Source organism: Arvicola amphibius, chromosome 12 (genome assembly GCF_903992535.2).
Source record: "Arvicola amphibius chromosome 12, mArvAmp1.2, whole genome shotgun sequence".
In the NCBI taxonomy this organism is placed as follows: Eukaryota; Metazoa; Chordata; class Mammalia; order Rodentia; family Cricetidae; genus Arvicola; species Arvicola amphibius.
Genome location: NC_052058.2, coordinates 123479360 through 123503184, shown reverse-complemented (window position 1 = coordinate 123503184; position 23825 = coordinate 123479360). Strand labels below are relative to the sequence as shown.

At 49.5% G+C, this 23825-nt stretch overlaps 1 protein-coding gene across 1 annotated transcript; it reads right to left on the bottom strand.

The window, feature by feature from the left end:
* Positions 1 to 8288: 8288 nt before the first annotated feature.
* Myod1 (myogenic differentiation 1) lies at positions 8289 to 9975 on the bottom strand. The gene is made up of 3 exons (XM_038314357.1): positions 9349 to 9975; positions 8853 to 8931; positions 8289 to 8539 (listed from the first exon to the last, which is right to left on the bottom strand). The coding sequence occupies exons 1-3, from the start codon at positions 9973 to 9975 to the stop codon at positions 8289 to 8291; spliced, it is 957 nt and encodes a 318-aa protein (XP_038170285.1).
* Between the last annotated feature and the right edge of the window lie 13850 nt (positions 9976 to 23825).

Here is a 23825-nt window from a genome sequence, read left to right as displayed (position 1 = left end):
CAGAAGAGGGTGTTAGCTCTCCTGGAGTTAACGATGGCTGTAAGCCACAGTGTGGGTGCTGGGAACTTAAGGAATTTTCTGCAAGAGTAGCCAGTGTTCTCAATTACTGAGCCATCTCTCCATCCTCATGAGTTAGTTATATATTAATAAAACAATGGGACACAATAAAGAACAGTGACCAGGAGGCTAAAAATAGCCGCTGTTGAGAAAAAAACTCAGTTGCATGGTCTTCTGATTGTTTACATGTAAAAGTTCTAGTTCATTATATTTTCCTTTTTCTGAAATGCTTAAGTTGAATTTCAAAACACGGATATACCTTTCTCAAAATATTTATTAAGTGTATTTATCTATGTGTGTGTGTGTGTGTGCGCGTGTGTGTGCCCCGTAGCACACACGTGAAGCTCAGAGGACAACGCGGAGGAGTCAGTTCTCTCCTTCTACCATGTGGATTCTAGGGATCAAGTTGAGGTTCCAGACTTGGTGGAAATCACCTTAAACCATTGAGCCATGATGGAGGAGTGTCTATGTGTTACTTTCATTATTAATAAAGAAAACTGCCTTGGCCCTTTAAGAGAACAGAAAATTAGGTAGGCGGAGTAGACAGAACAGAATGCTGGGAAGCAGGAGTTGGAGAGACACTTCAGGCAGTCACGATAGTGAGTCTCCATGCTGCTCCTCTCCGAGATGGACGCAGGTTAAGATCTCTCCTGGTAAGCCACACCTCGTGGTGCTACCCAGATTACTAAATATGGGTTAAAGGAAGATGTGAGAATTAACCAATAAGAGGCTGAAACTATGGGCCAGGCAGTGTTTTAAAAGAATACAGTTTCCGTGTAATTATTTCGGATAAAGTTAGCCGGTTGCTGGGAACTGGGCGGCGGGACGCAGCCCCGCCGCTTCACACTACAGAGCCATCTTACAAGTCCCAATCTACCTTTTAAAATCATTAACTCTGTCACAAAGAGAAATCTCAAGTCCAAATATGTGTACAATAAAGTGGGCTCTGACTTCTGGCTCCATATGCATGCACACACCCCACACCTTATTTTTGTGTCAGGCTTTCTCCTTGGTCCTGGAGTTTGCTGATCAGGCTAAGTTAACGGACCCCTGAGCCTCAGGGACTGGAGTTATAATACACATCTCAGTGCTTGACTTTTATGTGAATGCTAGGGATGGAACTCAGAGCCTCAGGACAGAAGGCAAGCACTTCACTGACTGAGCCAACTTCCCCAGCCTTCAAATGTAAAATTTTAAGATAGTAATGGCTTGTATGCAGGCTGTTCAAATGTTTATCAGACAAGAAAACAAAAACCAAATAACCAAGAATCACTATCCCATTATCCTCATCCTTGTCTGTATCCTCCTTTGTTCTCTCTCTCTCTCTCTTTCTCTCTCTCTCTCTCTCTCTCTCTCTCTCTCTCTCTCTCTTTCTCTCTCTCTCTCCCTTTCTCGTCTTGCTGTATAGTCTTTCAGTCTTTTAGAGATTCTATTGACAATGTTTCCTTCCATTATTTTTTCATACAGAGAGTCCAGTGTTCATTCAACCTGGTTGATCTTGTTTTGCACCATTGATAATTTTAGGATATTTCTTTTGTGCTTACAGCTATGTTGGAAACATCAAGTACATTTTCAGGATTGGTATCACATTTGGAGAAACCTCAAGTTTCTTTCTTCCATAGACTGGGGATTCAAAGAATTTTGAATTTTCTCATATAGTGATAATTTTAAGTATTGCCTGACTGATAATTCTCATAAAAGTTTAGTTGATATTGTTGAATTCTTGCCATAGTGGCATCTTATGAATTTTATGTTGTCTTGTTGATGTTAATAATTTATGCCAGATCAGCAAAAAATATTTTCCTAATATTTCCATATTATTTGCTTTTCTTCCTCAACTGGATTAACAACCAGCTCAAGAGTCTTTAACATAACTCCATTGAAAAGTTTTTTTTCTTTTCTGCACCCCCCTGCCACTTCTTTCTTTTTGTAATGGATATCGATTTCAGGGCCTTGTACAGTGAGGGTTTCACACTGAGGTACACCCCAAGTCCTACAAGTGAGGGTTTCACACTGAGGTACACCCCAAGTCCTACAAGTGAGGGTTTCACACTGAGGTACATCCCAAGTCCTACAAGTGAGGGTTTCACACTGAGGTACACCCCAAGTCCTACAAGTGAGGGTTTCACACTGAGGTACATCCCAAGTCCTACAAGTGAGGGTTTCACACTGAGGTACACCCCAAGTCCTACAAGTGAGGGTTTCACACTGAGGTACACCCCCAGCCCTACAAGTGAGGGTTTCACACTGAGGTACACCCCCAGCCCTACAAGTGAGGGTTTCACACTGAGGTACACCCCCAGCCCTACAAGTGAGGGTTTCACACTGAGGTACATCCTCAGCCCCACAAGTGAGGGTTTCACACTGAGGTACACCCCCAGCCCTGTGCTTTTCTTTGCATTCAATATCACACTGAGGTACACCCCCAGCCCTACAAGTGAGGGTTTCACACTGAGGTACACCCCCAGCCCTGTGCTTTTCTTTGCATTCAATATTTCTCTCGCTGCCATGACCACATACCTCAAAGGAGGGAGGGTTTGTTCCAGCTTACAGTTCTAGGGGACATAGTCCGTCCTGGAAGGGAAGGCATGGAATAGGGGAAGAAGGAACATGGTCCTGTGCAGCCACAGTCAGGAAGCAGGAGGTGAACAAGAAGTGAGGTCAGCTAAAAATTCCACAGGTCCGAATCCCCTACCCCTTCCCTTGCCGCCAGTGACATACTTCCTCCAGCCAGGCCCCACCTTCTAAAGGTCTCCCAACCTTTTCAAACTTGGCCACCAGTATTCAGACACAGTTCTCTAAACATATATTTTAGATACAGTTATCTTCACAATGTCAGAATAATTTCAATTTATTTTACCATTCAATGTTATTGTTTCTGTTTTATATTCCATTTTTAAAAATATATTCCACCCAACCCAAATGAGATTAATTTATTTAGGTAGGACTTTAACATGTTCATAAATGTCACTAAACATAGGCGTAATCCAGAACAGAAAGATACAATGGTCACAACAGATTGCTTAATGTAACTTATTCTGAAAATGAAGAAACAGCTTAGACCATTTAGGTGTTGGAAGTGGCTCATGCATGAGAGGGAGCCTGAAGCCTTAATCTCTCTTAATTAATTGTATGCATGCTGTTGTGGTGGTTTGAAAGAGTATGAATCCCAGAGGCCCATTTATTTGAATACTTGGTCCCCAGTTGGTACAACTATTTAAGAAGGACTAGGAGGTGTGGCCTTATTGGAGGAGATGAGGTGAGCTTAAAGCTGGGGTGAGCTTTAAGATTTCTAAAGCCTATGCCGTTCCCAGCTGACCCGCCCTCCCTTCTCCCAAGCCCCGACTGACACTTCACACTGGTGAGTAAGGGTTTAAGCTCTCGGCTCTTGCTCCAGCACCACCCTGCCAGCCCCCTGCCGAGCTCCCCACCATGCTGGTCAGGTACTCTAACCCTCTGGACGGTGAGCCCTGGGTAAACTCTTCCTGCTGTAAGCTGCCTGGATGCGATGTTCCTTCACAGCAATGGTAAAACAGCTAAGATGGCTATCATGTGAGCACATACATGTAGTGTATGTATACACACTGGGACTTGCTGGATGCAGCCACACAAACATGGCCCCAGAAGCAAGGGGTTTCACCTGCACTGGAAACAGGATGGGCAGTAGGGGCTTCTGAAGTGACTGAGACAAGGGGCAGACAACAGGGACACAATTTCCATTCTCCAAGGTGTGATCCAGCTTCCAGCCTCTCCCCTCTTCTCAGCTGTCTTCCAACGGACTCTGCAGGCCATAGCACAGGACAAGAAGAGCGCAGTCACTGGAACCCCGTGGTCTCAGGACACATGCCGGCCCAGATCCCCTCTGTAACGGCACCTCAGCCCGCTCAGATGCAAAACCAAGGTCTGAAGTCATGGAGATGGCTTTCATCAGATGAGATGAAGGCTTCCACACACCAGCCACTGGGAAGTGTTGTGCAGACTGTTCGCTTCCCGAGTGCACACGGCTGGCAATGAGCAGGGCCAGCGTTCGGCCTGTCCTCTACTGCTGGACCATAAATCCCGATGCCAGGGCGGTCTGCGGGGGTGAGGGGCAGCTGGTTCCCAGTACAGAAACTAACCCGCCTTTCACCTGACAGTCCCCTCTAAATACACCCCCTATTTTTCTTCATAATATTTTCACTCCACGCACATATGAGTTGCTAATACATATACACATACACACGTGTGTGTTATAGTTACTCACTTAGTTCTTTGTTTAATGGGAACATTCCCTACCACTTTTAAGTTATGCGACAGTGGGGCTGTTCTAAGTTCTGTAGAATTCTTCTGTGGGCCTGTAATACTTCCACGTTTTTTTGTCTCATCCAAAGCATCCCTGGTCCAGCGCATGCCATGTATCACCCTAACAACCCCAGCAGCCCCTGGGCTGGTCCTCTATAATGCAGCTGCTTCATCAGCCTCAAAAGGATCATTGCCAACATGGAGCAGCACACACCTGGACCAGTAGCCATAACAACAGAATAAATAGGCATTTGCATAAGGAAGTCCAGTGTGGTGGTTCATGCCTGTAATCCCAGCTCTGGGGCAGGCTGTAGAAGGAAGACTGCCAGGAGTTCGAGGGCAGTTCAGACATAGTGAGTTCTAGGCTAGTCAAGCTACGGAGTGAGACCCATGTCAAAAACAAAACGAAAACTAAAATAGCAGCAAAAATCTGTATCGCTGGTAGCTAGGTCTCTGGAAATGGGGCTGCGAATATTTGTTCCGGAGAGAGGGAGGAACGGTCACAATATCCATATTTGCCCCTCCCCCAGATTCTAATCACGTGGCCCCCGGGCCCAGCATAGAAGCTGAAACACACAAGAAGGGCTAAGTGGTAGAGCACTTGCCTAGCAAGCTCAAGGCCCTGGACTTGATCCTCAGCTGCAGGGAGGGTGGAGACAAAATAACAAACAAAAAAAAAAAAAAAAAGGAAGAGCCAGAGAGATGGTTCCATTGGAGGAATTAGCACCCATGTTAGGCAGCTTACAACCTAAGCTGAAACAACTTGTAATTTCAGCTCCAGGGTGTGTGGGAGCTGATGCCTTAGCCTCTGGGACACCTACACACACATGAGACATGTAAAAATAAAATAAACCTTTTAAAAAAGTTCTGAAGGATATAGGAGGTTTAAAATAAGTGCTGGGGGCTGCAGGTAGAGGCGCTTGCTGTTGGGACTGATGACCTGGGTTCAGTCCCTGGAACCAGCAAGTTGGGAGGAGAGAATGAATTCCTTCAAATTATCCTTTAATCTTCCATACACACCATGGTATACACACATTTGCACACACACTTGAAAACACACACTCATGCACACACACATGCAAACACCCAATAAATAAATATTTAAAAGAAGATTTTATTTTTTTCTGGAAGTGGGGCTTCACTGTGTGTCTCCCCACAAGTTGCCCATGCTTCTGTAGCAATCTCAATATATTCATTTATTTGCCACACTGGAATAAATGGAATCTTTCTTTGGGTTGTTGGCTCCTTTTTTATATGAGGTGACATTTCTTTGCATCTCCTCAAGAAAGTCACAAAACATCTTCCTGTCTTTTTGTGGTTCCCTCCTGTCTGTTTTCCCAGTCCAAACAGAGCTTTCTATACTATATATTATTTTTGTTCTTCCCCTGTGTTGATTCCTCTGGGGCTCCCTGTTGCCTTCTGGATGCAGCTCAGGGGAGGCCCATGTGGTCCTGCCTCCTTATTCTCAATCTCCTCAGCTGCTTTCCATGAGCATCTGTGGGCTCATGAGGCTGCCCCTTCCCTCCCACTTGGTGCTCGCTGTGTCCTCAGCTTTGGGCACTCTCTCCTGTCCAGTCCCTCCAGGACTCTTACTAGGGGTGACACCATGTGGGCTGCCCCGTCCTCACCCAGTCTGTGTTCTAATGCTTAATCACCGTGTGACCAGCTGTGGAAAGATCCAACCCCTAAATGTCGGGTGTGTCCCAAAGGTAGGGGATGTGTCCAGTGGTATCTTTTCCTTCAGTATAGGACTTGGCATTCATCTGACAGACAAAGTCATGACATCCCTGAGGGGACTTGAGGGAGTGGGTGTATCTGAGATGCCCTGGGGAGCATCTGAGAGGACAGGTTGAAGCCTTGAGTGACTCCCCGAGTACGGTGTTGGGGGAGCAGAGCCCACTGTCGGGATGGAGTGGTCCTTCCTGAATGTGTCTTTTCTGTGTCATGAACCTGGCCTATGGGAGTTCAGGGACAGGATCTGTAGGACAGAATGCAGGAAGCACTGAGGCTCTGGGGACGAGCGTGTGTGAGGACCAACTTGTGCCAGGCCATTCCAGGGGAGGATAGAGGTTCCTGTGAGGGTGGAGGGCAGGCACCAATAGCTTTGCTGTTGCCTGTTGCCTACTCTTGTTTCTCCCGACACATCTGAAATAGTGCTTTGTCCGGGAAGCTCTCCTTGCAGTATGGCTGCACCACTAGCTTCCTCTCTGTCCAGACTACACAGCCTGGTGAAAGCACCAATGCAATAGACCTAACGCTGTTCTGAATGCCCTTCTCCTCACAGGCTGCGAGCCTCTGCCTTCTTATGAGGCAGTGCAAGAGGCTCTGAGTGTAGGCTCCCGACGGCGCTGTCTCTGTGCAGGCTGCCTCCGGGCAATCACACCATCACAAGAGCCTGCATGCACCACACAGTGTGCAAAGCATCTCCCAGGCTCTTTAGCTCTCTCTTCCTGCCCTGGAGCACCCCGCCCTCCTCCACACTTGTGAGGGTGTTGAGTGGTTCTAGGACCACAACCTCCCACAGAGCCTTCTGGACATGCTGTGCGTGTGAAGGAGAACTATTCTCAACCTTACACACACTTCAGTGTCCCCAAAAGGAGATTTTAGAAAACAGCAATAGCTGGCCCTGGGCAGACTTATTCTGCCAGGATTTCAAATAGGTGGTGCTAGATTTTAAATCAATCAATCAATTTATTGGCAGGCTTTCATGTATCCAGGGCTGGCCTGGGACTTGCTGTGTAGCTGAGCGTGACTTTGAGCTTTTGATTTTTCTGTGCCACCTCCAGGGTGTTGCACCTCCCAAGGCAGGTGTCTATGGTGCTGGGGATTGAATCCAGGGTTTTATGCATGCTAGGCAAGTGCTCTACCAACTGGACTACCTCCTCAGCATGACTGTTAATTTTTCCTTTAAAAAGGTTGTTTTGGAGCAAGATCTCCACTTTTTACCTAGGCCCGCATCCATCCTCCTGCCTCAGCCTTCCCAGTGCTGAGATTGCAGAGATGAGCCACCATCTCCGGCTTTTTATATTTAAACTTACATTAACCTGTGCATCGTTCCACTATATCCTGTTTTCCTTGCTTGGGGTGACCTGCGGTTTACAGGCAGGCCTAGCCTCCTTAGTAATCTAGCACCATCCAGCCTCTTTGCTGCCCTTATGCCGCCTACAGGGGTCGCTGCGACACAGTGCGCCCAGATTGTATTGTTTTTTTTTCCCCCCATCCCCTTGGCTTGTCTAGGAAAAGCCAGAGTCACTGATGTATAAATTAGCGTCTTTATTTCCAACACCTGAGCGAGTGAGTCCTGAGACTCGCCCACCAGAAAAATAAACATACAAAGTTCTTGTTTCACTACACAGCATGCCTCAGAGATAAATACAGCCCGGGGGCTCTGGCTCTGGCCAAGCAACTCTTATTTACACGAATAGATTATACAAGTCTTATATAAAAAAATAAGTGGTCCTGAACCGCGCGTGGGCCGGGGAAGGGTGGGATATGTTTACACCTGTTACACACGGGACTGCAGCGGCCTCAGCAGGCTGTGGGAAAGACTGGGTGTCGGGAGACCTCCGGAAAGTAGGGATCGTGTCTCCACAAACAACCGGGATGTGGAGGGAAGGGCTTAGGTGCGCGGGGCTCATCCCTGCGCGAAGAGCAGTGAGGAAGAGGAAGAAGGCCTGGCCTTTCAAGGATCAGCTCCGGCCCGCTGAGGGACAGCACGTCTCTGTGAGTCGCACGAAACAAAACAAAACAAACAACGTCAAATGGATAGCGTCCTTTCCTTGGGGACCGATGTGGGATAGACTTCTGTTCCGCCCTTTTGCAGCCTCTGGATGTGTGACTTTGAAAGGGCAGTTGGGAAGAGTGTCATTTAACCTTCATCTTTTGGGTGTGAAGGACCCTAGGGACCCCGGAGTGTAGGCGGTGCATCCTCTCTTGCCTCAGCCGACCCCTCAAAGCACCTGGTAAATCGGATTGGGGTTCATTCCTACAGGACACTGCGGGGTGGCGTCAGGGGAAGGGGTCTGGACCTCGTGTTCTGTGTCGCTTGGTGATGCACCCTCTGGAGGACCTGGAGGAGATTCTGGTGGTGCGTCTGCCAATAGCAGCGCAGGCGCGGCGGGGCTGTCTGTGGTGATGCGCTCTACGATGCTGGATAGGCAGTCAAGACTTGATACCGCCGCACTCTTCCCTGGCCTGCATTCTGTAAGGGAGGGGAAGGTTAGTAATGCAAGCTGGAGTCCCTTCACGCCTCTTATCCCCGCCCAGCACAGAGATTTGGAGCAAAAGGGAAACTAAGGACTTGCTAGACTACAAGGAGAAAGAAGAGGAAGGTGCACGTTGTAGTTTTACTCCCCAAACACCAACACGCCCGGCCCAGCCATCCCAAGATACAAGTGTGTATGTATAAGAGGCAAGGAAGGAGTACTATTAAGCCTGGGGAGCGAGGACATCTTCAAGAGGAACACGGAAGGCCAATGAACGCCTGCTGGCTGGGAACAGCTGAGAATACGCACCGCTGGACGCCTGGTTGTAGTAGGCTGCGTCGAAACCGGTTTGCCGCCGGGGCCCACCCGGGGGGCCGCTGTAATCCATCTGTGAATAGCAAGAATGCCCGAGAGTCAGATCCACGAGGCGGCTGGAACACTACTCCTTGTCACCGCCCCTCCCTCACTCCCCTAGCTGTGGCTTACAGGACTGGGTCAGCCCTAGTTAGGAGACGGGAGCAGGGTCAAACTGAGCCTGGATGGTCACCCAGGAACAAAAATCTGCACTTGGGTAATAAGGATTTGAAAAGGAAACATATGTCCTGGGGTCTGCGCAGCAGTGTTCTGATGGCATGCATCCCCAACTGAGCAAATCTTAGATGCTCAGGGTCTCCAAACAGACCCCAGTGCCAGATGCCAGGGACACCTGTGTCTAAAGGACTCCCCCGACACCAAGGGCCTCAGAAACGCATTGTAGATACCCCAGGTGTCGCCTGCACTCGTCCTTTTGTGTCCCGGGCCTTACCATGCCGTCCGAGCAGTTGGAACGCGGGCTGGAAGCGTCCGAGTCGCCACTGTAGTGTTCGCTGCCTCTGCCTGGGGGCAGCGGACCGGGCGAGTAGAAAGCGGCGGCCCCAGGGGGTGCTGCGTCCTGGTCGCGCAGTAGAGCCTGCAAGCCTTCAATGTAGCGGATGGCATTGCGCAAGATTTCCACCTTGGGCAGCCGCTGGTTCGGGTTGCTGGACGTGCAGCGCTTGAGCGTCTCGAAGGCTTCGTTCACTTTGCTCAGGCGGCGCCGCTCGCGCATGGTGGCGGCCTTACGGCGATCAGCATTGGTGGTCTTGCGCTTGCATGCCTTGCATGCCCACAGTAAGCAGCGCCCAGCCTGGTGGTGCCCGCTGGGCGCGCGCACATGCTCATCTTCGCGAGCGCCGGGGCCTGGGTGCACCGCGGTGGGGAAGTGTGTATGCTCCTCCGGTTTCAGGAGGGTCCCCACGTGCACCAGACGCGGGTCCAGGTCCTCGAAAAAGCGCAGATCTGGTGAGTCGAAACACGGGTCATCGTAGAAGTCATCGGCTGTGGCAAAGGAGCAGAGAGAGCCGTCGGGGCCTGTCAAGTCTACGTCCCGGAGTGGAGGCGACAGTAGTTCCATATTCTAGCTCCTAGACTTCTCGGTCCTGCCTCTCGTTCAACCCAATTCTCAAGAGTCACCTTAACTTTCTGTCACTTCTGAACCCCGACGATGACAAAATACTGAGGGTTGGAATGTACACCGGCAGTCCTCTACCTCTCCTGCCTGTCCTGTCCCGTCCGAGTTGCGACGAAGAAAGCGATCGTCCTGGGACTTTTTCCGACCCCAGCTTCGAGCCAGGCGCCCTGGGCTATTTATTCTGGGTAACCTAAAAGCCCGGGAGCTGGAAAGGAAGACTGGGGGCGGGGGCGCCCCAAACCAATAGGAGTGCAGCAGGGCGGAGCTTGGGGTCCCCAGGGTAGCCTCTGGGGCCAGAGAGTGCCCCCTCCCGCTGCTCTGCGCTGGGACAGAGAGGAGGGCAGAGACTGGCAGGCATACACCAGCCGTTCCTTGCACTTGGCTATCTAGTGCAGCCTGCCCAAGTCTCTCCAGTGCCTACTACAACCTCAGTGAAGCTGGCAACAGCGATCACATTGGAGCTGACCTTGGACCTCACTGTCTCCTGATTTGTGGGGAAACGAGGCAGAGAATAGACGTTAGAAACCTTATTGCAGGAGATCTGGAGAGAGACACAAGCAACAGGGCAAAGAAACCTCTAGAGAAGAAGCAGCGAAATGGTGACACACCAGAGAAGTGGATCCAAGGACGCAGCGCGCTAGAGACAGCGAGACTCGCAAGATCTAAGTGGGCAAGCCTGAGACAAACGACTTGGTGGCAGTATATTTGGCTCATTCCCAATCTGGGAATGGCTCAGAGAGCATCTGGTCTTGCCCATCTTCCACAAGAAGCTTAGAAATCCATTGCAGTCTATGCGGTAGTTGGGGGGATTGTCACTAAAACTTCAAGCCATACTAGTCAAACTCAGGGTGGACAGAGGGAAGAAAAGAGGGAGGAAGGAAGGAAGAGTCTCTACTCAACTTACCCCGCAGGATTCCTTCTGTGGGTGTCTAGAGAGCCGACGGGGTCTGGGTTGATCTATTTCTCAGCTAAGATGAAAGCTGGTTTCCGCAGGTTTATGTCATCTTGTTTTGAGTGGAGCCACAGGAAGTGCCTTTCTTAAGGGTCATGATGACCAGAACCTGGCCTGATGACCTCACCTGCAGTGGAGTCTGCTTAACTTTCTGGAGGTGACCTCTTCCCAAGTCTGTCTCCACTTCACATCTAAGGGTAATGACAATGTCGGAGAATGACTGTGAGGTGGAGAATCCAAAGGGAGGAGGGCGTGGACATGTCAGGGGAGGCGCAGGGCTGTGCCAGCAAGAGGGCACGCCTCTGACTCCAGCACCTGCCTGCACAGTGTTAGCCTGGACCGTGGGGGACTTGGAGTCTCCAGGCTCTGTTCCTCTGGAAACCTAGCTGTGTCCCGTCATAGCAGAGTCACTGCGGAGGGTAGGAGCGGAAGGAGGCAGCCCCCTCCCCGGAGCTCTGGCTCCCCTACCAGCCCCAGCACACCCCACCCCTGGGATGCTAATGTCTTTTGGGGCTCTGGCTAGGACTGGGTAGTCCTGCCATGTCTTCTCTCCTGGATGTCAGAAATCTAAGCAAGGGTCATACAGATGTCTTTCCCACCAATGTCAGGAAATTATCTTAGCTGGCCCTCTACAAACTGGGAAGCCCTCTGTGTCCCTCAGACTCAGACATCTCCTTTGAAGTCCCACTCTTTCCCCCTCTCTGACATGGGCAGTACTGACGGTCCCCTTTATAAAGTGCTCACCCTCTTTGCTCTTTTATTTAGTCATCCAGTGTTCATGGTGGTTTATCTACCAAACACCAGCTACTGGTCCAGGTATTGGGGACACAGCAGTGAACAAAGCCAAAGACCCATTCACATAGTGTTTACATTATAGGAGAGGATGGCAGATAAGCACTCAAGGAACTGTGTGGTATCAGAGGTTTATAAATTCTACGTAATAATAATAATAAGAAGAAAGCAAGACAAGAACTAGTTTTCATTCTAGCAGGCAGGGATGTCCTCTCTGGGATGATTGTACTAGTGAAGTGGCCTGGATGAAGGGAGACAGAGCCACCACAAGCAGGCACTCTCTAGAGAGAGGGACAAACATGTGCAAAGGTCCTGGGACAGGGCTGTCTTATTCTTGCTGCCCTCCCCTTCAGTCCTCCTCCCTGGGCCTGCCCCAGGATTGGCTGTTGGGTCTCAGCTCAGACTTACTTTACCAGGAGCTTCCGTTGGCGGAAGGCAAGGACAGAAGAAAGGTGAACAATTCAGAGGGCATTACAGCAGTCCAAAGGAGTGATCATGGCCACGCAAATGGTTGCTTAACTTTGGGAGGTGAATCCGGTGAAAAGCGATTGGATTCCAGATAGACTCTCAGGATGCAGCTTGGCAGGCTTGCAAAGATGAGGTGCCTCAACAGTTAAGAGCACCTGCTGCTCTTCCAGAAGACCTGGACTTGAATCCCAGCACCTACATGGCTGCTCACAACTGCCTGTGACCCCAGTTCTAGGGGACTTGATGACCTCTTCTGATCTTGGAGCCTCACGGACACAGATGCAAGCAAAGCACTCACATACATATAAACTTTGAGTCTATAAAAACAAAGATGGAGCTTGGCGATGGTGGTGCACACCTTTAATCCCAGCACTCGGGAGGCAGAGGCAGGCGGATCTCTGTGAGTTCGAGACCAGCCTGGTCTACAAGAGCTAGTTCTGGGACAGGCTCCAAAGCCACAGAGAAACCCTGTCTCAAAAAAAAAAAACCAAAGATGGGGAGAAGCAGGATTTATTTGTGGTTGGATGTGGGCACAGGGACAAGAGAAACGTTAGAGATGACTTTGGGAGGAAGGAACTGGGAAAAGTGGGTCTGTGAGTGCCAGATGCGGTTTGGCCAGGGGTTGAAATTCAACAGTAAACATCCAGGTGGGGATGTGGTGTTGGGGTGGAACTCATGAGGCTGGGGGTCCCGAAGGCATGATGAAGCCCTGTCCACTCTTCCTGTAGGACACCCCTAGGTCTCTCATTTCTAAGGTCACTGTATAGACTATGCTAACTCCTACAGTTTGCGGCTTAGATGGCCACACTAAGGTGTCTGCTATCCTGTACAAGGACACTTGTCCTGGCCCCTGCACTGCGGCAGAGAAATGGCAGAGGTCCCAGAGCTCTTTGCATTCATCATTATGCTCAGATGAAAATCTCATCTCCTTCCCCAACTACACGCCATTCGGGAACCCTACTCCGTGTGTTTTTACAAACGTCCCCTGGAGTCACTGTCCCCTCAGTTGGCCCTATCTGGTTAGCCAGCCGCCTTCCTTTCTTTCAGCCTTCCACTGCCTCCTTCAGAGCCATAGAGTCCTGTGCCTGCTGTTCCAAGCCTACTGCTCTCTCTCCTGGCCCTACCCATGACCAGCAGCTTTTAGAATCCCAGGTCTCAGGTCTCAACTCCACTGTTGCCTTCTTGGATGTCTCTGGCCGTTTCCTCCCAGATGGCTACATCTCAGGGCTTTGGGAGATGTCACGAAGCCAAGTCACTCTGTAATGATCTTGTCCGCTAGTTTGTCACTGAGGGACATGAAGGCAGTCTTGAAACAGGAATGTTTTGTTCACCGTGGCATCATCAGAACCACTGCAAGGGTGGTCCCACAGGGGGCAGGCACTTGGTAAGTGTCAAGTGAGGGAAAAAGCAGCCTTGGGGTCTGCTAATTTCTACACTTGGATTTGAATTTTGCAAAATGTCTCATAAATCATCCACTTTCATTACAATTGGCACCGTGTGCGTGATTATTTGCACATGCTCTCATGCTGGCTCTTCCCAGGTGAAGCAGAGGCTCATCTGCCGGGGAAATGCTTCTTCACACTATGCTTGCGCCTGTTGAACCATTGTAGCGGTATGCTACAGAGAGATGCGGAGGCATTCTAGGTGTCTTTTCATTGGACTTAAACTCACAAGGAAGAACATACATCATGGGTGTCCATAATGATTGGGATGGATGCGTTCCTCCCTCTTTCTGAACCTGGATTGGATGTGCTCAGCACATAGTAGGCACTCCTTAAATATTTCTTGGCTGACGAATGAGCAATTCCACTCAGCTATGCAGAGCTTTAGCATCTCCAAATAAGCGCTTCAAACTACTTCCCTGGGCAAATCTCAGTTCTTTCCCCTCAAACCTGAGCCAACAAAGAAAATACAGAAGTAAATTTTGTGTGGAGACTAAATGATTACAACTTTGCCTTTTGGTTTATGGTCATCTAGACTTCCCCCCAGTCGCCCACTCTAGGAGACGCCATTGGCTACGGGCTGAGGCATTGTCCCTTCAGTGTAGGGCCTCTTGAACTACAGGCCCAGTGACCTGGAGATACATACAGCTCAGCCTTTGGCCTTGGTTTTCCTGTGTCTCTAGGAGGTTCCTGTGATTCTCCCTCTGACCTTCCCAGGCCTTGCTGCTCAGACCCCTTGCTGATCTGCCCATGGGCTATAAATGGAGAACTGGCTTCTGGGCAGGAATGCTGGTCTGGCTAGGCTTCTAGGGTGTTGTTCCAGGGGGAGCGGCGGCAGCCTTTATATATATATATATATATATATATATATATATATATATATATATATATATATATAGCCTTTAGAAACCGGATCCAGCTAGCACCTGCCCCAAGCCTCAGGCACCTCTGCTCTATCCAGGCAGGACCTGTGGCCTCCACACTTGCTGGTGTAGGCAGCATTGCTGGCTTGGGTATAGGGTCTGAAGGGCCAGGAGATAAAAACATGGGTGAGTCAGAAAGAGCAGGGCCATCCCTAGGTCCAGTCTCTGTCCCTAGGCTTTTCTTTCCCAATCCAAGCATTCTACTCTCTTCCCTGCCAATTTTCTTCCCAGAAAACCCGAAACTGCCTGCCACCAAGTAAAGCTCTGGTTAATTTATCCTGATCTGGAGGGACTGTGATATTGTCAGTGGGCACAGACATGATCCTCATCATGACCAGGGTCCCAGAGACTCTTCATATGTCCCACTCTGGGGGCCCTTAGACTCCGGTATGTGCAGGACCTTGAAAGTCCGGCAAATGAGCTAGTTGATGGATGTCACATGGTCTCACAGAGCAGTAGAGGACAAGAGAGCCGAGAAGGTACGGGGCTGTGGTTTGAGAAGTGTGTGCCCTGTGGGAGTGCATGACCAGCGAGCTCTATGGTTCATCGTCTCATTTGGTGAACAGGTTTTCAGGTGCTGGGCATACAGCATGTGGTCTCTTGGAGCTCATATGCTGGCAGAACAAGATGGACAGCAAAAATAAAAAAAATAAAAAATAACCACACCAATTAGTAAACTTTACAATACACTGCAAAGGGGGGCTGTGTGGTCAAAGACACTAAAAGCAGAGCAAGGTGAAGGGATGGGTGTGTGGTGTGGGGCTGTGTGCTGACCAGAGTGACATGGTGACATTTGAGCTAAAACTTAAAAGAAGGTGTGAGACCAGCCCAAGTGACTCTAGAGAAGACTGTTCCAGGCAGAGGAAGACAATGGAGCACCTTCTGTGGGAAAGATGCCTCTTCTGGGAGTGACAGGAGGCCTGGTACAGTGTCGGGTGCGGTGTGCGTTTGGTAAGGGCATGCAGAGGCAAGAGAGAGCGCAGCACAGGGCTGGGTGGGTGGTTTGTCAATCGAACAAGTTTTCATTGCCAACCAGGAAATTCTCTTCAACTTGGTTTAGTGAACCGGAGTTATCACTACGTACTTCACTAAGAACTGCCCACCATGCTGACACAGCTCTAAAACTGGACGTTGGTTTTCTCAAAAGGGATTTTTCTAGCTAAGAAGTTTTGCTTTCGTGATAATGTCACCAAGAAGTAAACTTCAGTTCAGCTCCACATGGAAGGAGGTGGGAAGCCACCCAGGAAGAGGGCAGAGGGCAGAGGGCACAGGGTGGCATGAAGTCAGCATTGGAGGGTGCCACAATAGTCCTCACTACCCAGGCCACTCACCAGCTAGACCTCACATGCCACCGACACATGCTCACAGACCGTGTACACACAGTGGACCCTGTATTTATCACATGCCACGTGCATCTCACATGCCAGACTCATGTCAGGTGCCATGCATGCCTCATCCTATACACACCTGATGGATGATGCACACAGCGCTTGCGTAGAATACTCCATATGCCACACATGCATCATGAGTGAGCATACCCACATGCCATTCAGACTCCACAAGCCATGAAGACCTCATGTCCCTTCATACTTCAGCTACCTTTTACACCTTATAAACCATCCCCACTTGTACATGCAATTTACCCTTCACATGCCATTCACACTCCATGTGAAAATCACTTTGTTCATGCCAGGCACATGCCATACACACCAGACATGTTAATTGTACCCTGCATGCCATAAACATCTTCATGCCGTGCACATCCCACATGCTATTCACATTGCACATGCCATTTAACCCTCACATGCCATTCATACTCCACATCATATGCACACAGTACATACAGATCACACTCACCTGCCTTTTACACCTTACATGCTATTCCCACTGCATATGTCATTCACACCTCACATGCCATTTACACCCCACATGCTGTTCACATGCTGCATGTTATTCACACTCCACATGCGATTCTTGCTATTCACACTCCATATATCATTCACAGCACACATGCTCTGCCCATACTGTAATGTCTCTCACTTCCTAGTTCTTTCCCAAGCCTAGGAAACTCAGGCAATGAAAATAGACAGGACCTGGGGCAGAGTCCGAGGCCTGTAAGGACCAGCTGTGGCTTGGCTTCTGGAACACCCTAGGGGTTTATTTCTCCAGTCTCTCCTGCAGGCTTATTCTTCATATAGCTGAATGCTTTTCTCTGCCTGAGAGGCGAGATCAGTGGTACTGGAGCATAGATTTGTGGGATCTCAAATATAAACCCACTGAGTTAACAGAAACAAGCAAAATACGAAAGTGGTGTGCCTTAAAAACTAGAGATGCTAGTGAGGCTCATGAGAGTGAGGAAAAGATATTGGATTCTTGGGGTAAGGAGAGCTACATGAAAGGAAACTATAAAGTACCAGGAAAAATGTACACAAGGGATTAAGTTAGACAAAAGAAATAGCATTACCAGAGTGGGGTGTGAATGACATGTAAAGTGTGATCAGCATGTGGGGTGTGAATGGCACATAAAGTATGAATGGCATGTGCAATGCAGATGGCATGTAAGGTGTAACAGGCAGGTGGAGGTAATCTGTGTGTACAGTGTGCACAGTCTACGGAGTACAAATAGCATGTGCAATGCAGATGGCATGTAAGGTATAACAGGCAGGTGAAGGTAACCTGTGTGTACAGTGTGCACAGTCTACGGAGTACAAATAGCATGTGCAATGCAGATGGCATGTAAGGTGTAACAGGCAGGTGAAGGTAATCTGTGTGTACAGTGTGCACAGTCTGCGGAGTACAAATAGCATGTGCAATGCAGATGGCATGCAAGGTGTAACAGGCAGGTGAAGGTAACCTGTGTGTACAGTGTGCACAGTCTACGGAGTACAAATAGCATGTGCAATGCAGATGGCATGCAAGGTGTAACAGGCAGGTGAAGGTAATCTGTGTGTACAGTGTGCACAGTCTACGGAGTACAAATAGCATGTGCAATGCAGATGGCATGTAAGGTGTAACAGGCAGGTGAAGGTAATCTGTGTGTACAGTGTGCACAGTCTACGGAGTACAAATAGCATGTGCAATGAGGATCAGTATTGTCCTTCAGCTGAGCTGGCATGGCAGGATAGGAAGGTCCCAATGTTGCCTTCCACTCATGTATGTGGGGATTCGTGGTCACTAGAGGGTGTCTCTCTGTGTCCTCTGCCTGTGCTGCTCCACGGGGGTGGCCATAAGAGACAAGCCATGGGCCTGACAGAGATTCTAGGTACACTTGCTTGCAAGGACTGTTTGTTCTCGCACGCCCACACGTTCACATCCCTCGTTGAGTATCGCACGTATCATGGCCATCTCACACACTGTGTTCCCCTCACGCTCTGCTCCCCTTTCTCCCGCAGTGCACAGCCCTTGTGAACGCCTCACATGCAATGAACGGATCACTCTGTGAACACTTCTCACATCAGTGTTTCTCACTCCCTACGTAACACAGCCTCTAATTTGTGCATCTCTGGTACAGAATGCACACTTTCACGTTCATGTGCACACCTTAACCATGCTTGCTCCCACTGTGTGCACTTCACCTTGTGCACGGTGTACATCTGCCCCAGTTAGTGCATACCCTGTGCCCCGTGGACATCCCATTTCATCTTAGTTCTCTCACACACCATGTGCCTCATTGTGAAGATTTCTGTTGCCGTGATAAACACCATGACCAAAAGCAACTTGGGGAGGAGAGGGTTTATTTCAGCATTTAGCTCGTTGTCAATCATCCAGGGAAACCACGGCAGGAGCTCAAGGCCGGAACTGATGTAGAAGCTATGGAGGAGCGTTCACTGGCTTGCTTTCCATGTCTTGCTCAATCTAATTTTCATACCACCCAGGACCACTTGGCTGTTGGTGGCACCACCCACTCTGGGCTAAGTGCATCACAGTCCTGCCCATCAGCTAATCTGGTGGGGGTGTTTTCTCAGCTGGGGTCTCTTCTTCCAAAATGACTCAGGCTTGTGTCAAGTTGATTTAAAACTAACAAGTACACCATGCACATATGTGTCACAATCTGTGTACTTCTTTCATTGCACACATCCCAACTCTCACATGTTACATGTACACCACACTGTGTGCACCCCCAATACCGTGGACACCTCATACACCATACATCTTTTACATGCTGTACCATCACACCTGCGCACAGTTCAAACACACACACCACACACTTCTCATCCTGTGCACAGATCTCACACTGAATGCCCCGGTGCCACACTGCTCCTCCATGTGCGTCTCCATTCTCTGCTTTATCACAGGTATAAACATCATACAGCGAGGGTAAGGAAACCGCTCTGGCTCTTGCCCTCTCCCGAGATACACGGAGAGAATGTACACTCTGTACAGAAAGAATGGTCGCTCTGAAGCCAGGGAGCTTCACTTAGGGTTTTCAGTTTCACTGCGAGGAACATATTTGCGCATTTACCCATCAAAGAAAGAAAAAAATTGTGACAGATGAAAATAGAAAAACAATTAGCTTTGTATCCTCTCTCATAGGTCAAGCGTGCTTTTCATCCACATTATCTAATATCACTCTCTCTTCATCTTCATATGTATGTTTGTATGTACGTATGCATATGATGAGATTCACATATGAGGGAGAACGTGGCTTCTTTTTCTTGCTTATTTTGGGTGACTTCATTCTCATATTCTGTCCCCCCGTCCACACAGGACATACATTTCACATATAAGTGTAGCTCACACACAGAACACATTACATATCTTCCATACTGTGTTCCTAAACATTATCCCTCATATGCTATGTGTCCTTGCTCACACGTATCTGCCAGCCTGTGTATTCTGTACCTGCACAATACCCCTCACATGCCAAGTACGTGCCACATGGTTGCTGTTGGTCTAGCTCAGGCTCTTCCACACCTTAGTTCTGCTGTGGATTTTTGTCTGCACTGTTGTCTGCCATCTTCTGCCCAGCCTGGAGGAAGACACTAAGGGGTACAAGTCCATGGCTCTGTCTCTTCCTTACTGTCTCCAAGTGGAGTCCTGTACACAAGCTTTTTCTGCCCAGAGGAGCTCAGGTGTCCAGTTAGGGCTGATAGAGGGGTCGCTCGGGACCTAGGGGAATCATGGTGATTGGGAAGGCATACGGGGCAGGATCTGCAGTAGTGCCTCGTTCCTGCCTGATCAGCCCACCTGCCCTCCTGGGGTGTTTCAAGGGGCTGAAATTAAGGCACACACAGCCCCTGGACTCTAGGGACAGGCACCAGTTGCTGCCCACAGCATCTGCCCTAGCTACCACATGCCTTTGAGGAAGACTGGTTGATTTTCTCTCCCTAACCTGCCCACCACTGACCAGCAGGAGTAGGAACAGAGGTTTATGGCCTGGAGGACAGAGGGCTGAGGAACTCAGAAGCCTCTGACTGTCTGGGTGCCTGTTGCCTGCCTATGCACAGATCCTGCCTGCCTCCTCCAGGAAGCTCTCCTGGCTTGCTGCTGCCCACTGGCTGGGTAAATTGACCCATGTGTTTCCAGCCCTTCAGATGTCTCCTGAACATACTGTTCCCATGCCCCAAGCCAGACACTGAAGCAAGAGCTGAGGGTAATTCAGACAGGGCCTGGCCTCAGAGAGCACACCTAGTGGTTGGAGTGGCCCACAAAGGAACCATCTCAGCATCCCAGAGAGCACTCAGAGGGCTGTGGGTGTGGCTGTGGGTGTGGCTGTGGGTGTGCAAGACTTCCCACCAGAAGTGCTGGTGTTTTTCTTGGCACTAAAGGGCTAAAGGGAAAGCCATCCCAGGCTTCGAGGACAGCATGTTTGACAGCCAGGAGACACGCCACATGCTCAGGGATGCTTGCTGAGCCCGTGTTCAGATATGCCTCTCTGTGCACCGGAGAAGTAAATTCCCCTTTTAGAGTTTCGTTTTTTGATCATTTAGGCCTGCCACCTCAGCTCTCTAAAGGGATGACGGAGCTCTGTCTGAGGGGAAGCCTGCAGACAAGGTTATGAGGGAATATAAGACATGTGTAGAGGAACTACAGGGACCAAATGGTCACCTTAGCATTGGTGAGAACCTACAGACCTGGGCTTTCCTCTTCCTGTGTGCTGCTCTGCGGCATGGCCCTCTCTGGGCCCTCGGATGCCCATTCCCAGATTCTCCATATGAAGAATGCAGGCATTGGATAGGGGTTCCGCTCATAGTCGGGCTTGGGGTCTGGCAGGGGACCCTGCTTCTCCCTGGCTAAGGTCTCTCTCTTGGAAGTCCCTCTCTGAGCAGGACAGAAGTTTGTGGCCCTATCCACTTGGCCTCACAGAAGACTGGTACACAGAGAACCTAAGGTCTGAGGCTGGGCTCACTGAGAAGTTTGCTCCCGAAGAATTTGAGGGTTCCCACCTGAAGGACCCCCAGAAATTGATGACCACAGCCTGTCTCTTCCTTCCTCTTCAGATGCAGCTCCCAATCCTACACCCCACTGAACTTGGCCTAGTGAATTTCAACTTGGAATTGACCAGGTCTGACAGGGCAGCTGGACCCCCAGGGTTAAAGTTGCACTGCCCAGAGGCCTCCTATGGCACTGGGGATCTGACAAACTGCGTTTGAATAGAGCAATGCCTCTCTGTGCACCGGAGAAGTAAATTCCCCTTTTAGAGTTTCGTTTTTTGGCAGCTATAAAATGTACCTAGTTAAAACATTTACCATATAAAGTCTCAGTGGTCAAGGCGCGTATCATGCCGGGGTCATGCCTGTCTCATGGTGCATGGTAGGAACTCGGGAATAGTTTTGCCTTAGATAGAAGCTCTTGGCAAGCAATGGGTGGGGTGGGGTGGGGATGAAGCAGTCAGGAGCCTGGCTGGTTTTTCTAGGCTCAGGACCTCTTGGAATTGGGGGCCATGGTCTGGTGGGAGGCGTCTGTCAGTGTGGGAGACGAGGCAACCTGTGAAGTGTTGTCTGCAGCAGCAGGCGGCAGGGCCTTCACCATGCACAGCCAGGCAGGCAGGCAGCCACCCCCTAACAAAGGCTGGCCCCTGGGGAGGGAGCAAACGCTGATGACAGATGGAGAGGGGCTGGTGCAGGCAGGGCCCGGGAGGGGGCAGGGAGGCATGAGGAGGCAGGGTTCCATGACTGCATACCTACAGAAGGCTGAGGCCCAGCCAAGTCCACATCTCGGTGTTCAGTGCCTCCATCCTGCCATATGCCAGACACCACATGTATCCTAATTCCAGAGTGGGAGTGGGGCAAATGAGACTTAGAGAATGTGTGTGTGTGTGTGTGTATGCACGCGTGCGTGCCCGTGCCCACGTGTGAGCATACATGTGTATCTGCGTGCAGGCAAGAGATCAACTTTATGCCTTAGGTGCTATCCACCTTATTTTTGAGGCAGCCTTTTACCTGGAGAACACCAATTCATCTAGGCTGATTGACCAGCAAATCCTGGGGACCCATCTGTTTATGCCTCCCCAGCACTGGGGTCACAATAGACACTACTATGCTGCCTTTGAGGGCTTTGTTTTCAAGATGTATTTTGTTTTATATTTTGTGTATCGTGTGAGTGTACATATGCAGTGTCCAAGGAAAGCGAAGAATTCAGATTCGCCTGGAGTTGGAGTTACAGGAGGTTGTCAGCTGCCCCGTGTGGGCGCTGGGAACAGAATGCGGGGCCTCTGCAAGAGCAGTGTGTGATTCTAACAGCAGAGCCATCTCTCCAGCCCCATGCCTGGGTATTTATGTGGGTTTGGTGCTGCCTATTGAGCTAAGATCCTTATGTGTGTGAAGAATCCTTGTGTTTATGGCACTGACCAACTGAGCCCCGTCCTCATGTCTCAGAAAGGCTCATTCTTGGTTCATGTCTCTAGCCAACTAGCACAGTCTAGACCTGGAGCACAGGGGAACGGGCTTGACTTTTACAATAGATAAAAAAGATGAATACTTGATTTCCTTGATATAGGGACACTCCAGCCGGGTGGGCAGAGGAAGGCATGGTCACCAGGAGTTGGTGCTGACTTGGTTTCTCTGTGGTCAAAAAGTGGCCTTTCTTGCCATCGCCTGACCTAAGTTATCGGATCTGGCATCTTGACTGTCAGTGTCTCTGATTTCGGAGTGGGAGCTCAGAGTGGGGTTGTCCCCAGGAACAGAGAAGTGAGAAGGGGAAGGAAACACGGAGAGTAGTATGTCTGCTTTGGGGACTTTTCCCAGCCCTCCAGACGTGCTTTGCACCCTTTTGGGACCTCCTTGCCCTTTACCACCTCCCTCTAGCCAAGCCCACTTCAGCACGGCTATAACAACTTCAAACATGGTGAAAATAGACAGGATAATAGAGAACCCATCACTAGCTCCCAACCTGACTCACGAAAGCCCCACATACTCCCTCTTCTTTTATTTTGAGGCAGATTTTAGACATCTTCTCACTTCATTTGCATATGTTTGATGACATGTTTCTAAAACATAAGGGTTTCTTTTTTAGCAGAGGCATATCATTATCAACACACTAAAAATTAAGACATTCCACATACCATCAAATATTCAGTCAGTAACCACAGTTCCAATTGCCTCATATACATAAATTCTGCTTGCCTGCATTGGGATCCAAATGGAGTCCACATACCGTGATTGGTTGATTTGCATTCTAATCTTTTAAAAATACCTTCATTTATATATTATTTATCATTTGAGAATGCATATGTGCACTTACACACTTGTCATGGCATGGGTGTGCTGGTCAAAGGAAGTCAGTTCTCTCCTTCAATCTTGTGGGTCCTGGGGGTCCAGTTCAGGCCATAAGACTTGACATAGAGATCCTTGTCAACTGATCCATCCTGCTGGCCCATAAATGTGTGTGTGTGTGTGTTTGTGTGTGTGTGTCTGTGTGTGTAGGGCCAGAGGTCAATATCAGGCGGCATCTTTCTGGGTCATTCTCCCCCTTATTCTTTGAGACAGGTCTCTCACCAAATACAGAGTTCATCAATTAGGTAAGGCTGAATGTATCATGATTAATAGAAATTCAGAGGCACAGATATTGGGGTTCAACCTGAAGACCAGAAAAGCAAAGCAGTGAGCCACTGGGTCTTAGCTCTACCTGAACCCCAATGTATGTCTCTGGGTTTTTATCACTTGCGCTACAGCTGTGCTGCCAGTGAGCTCCAGCCACCACACTGTCTCCACCCACAACTCCCAGAGCTGGCATCACATAGACGCATTCCCAAGCCTGGCTTGTGCATGGTGCTGG

Coding starts and splice junctions, on each gene's coding strand:
- Myod1 (XM_038314357.1), bottom strand. CDS start 9,975: ATGGAACTACTGTCGCCTCCACTCCGGGACGTAGACTTGACAGGCCCC. Junction 8,932..9,348: donor CCAACTGCTCGGACGGCATG/GTAAGGCCCGGG, acceptor TGCTATTCACAG/ATGGATTACAGCGGCCCCCC. Junction 8,540..8,852: donor CTACAACCAGGCGTCCAGCG/GTGCGTATTCTC, acceptor CCTCCCTTACAG/AATGCAGGCCAGGGAAGAGT.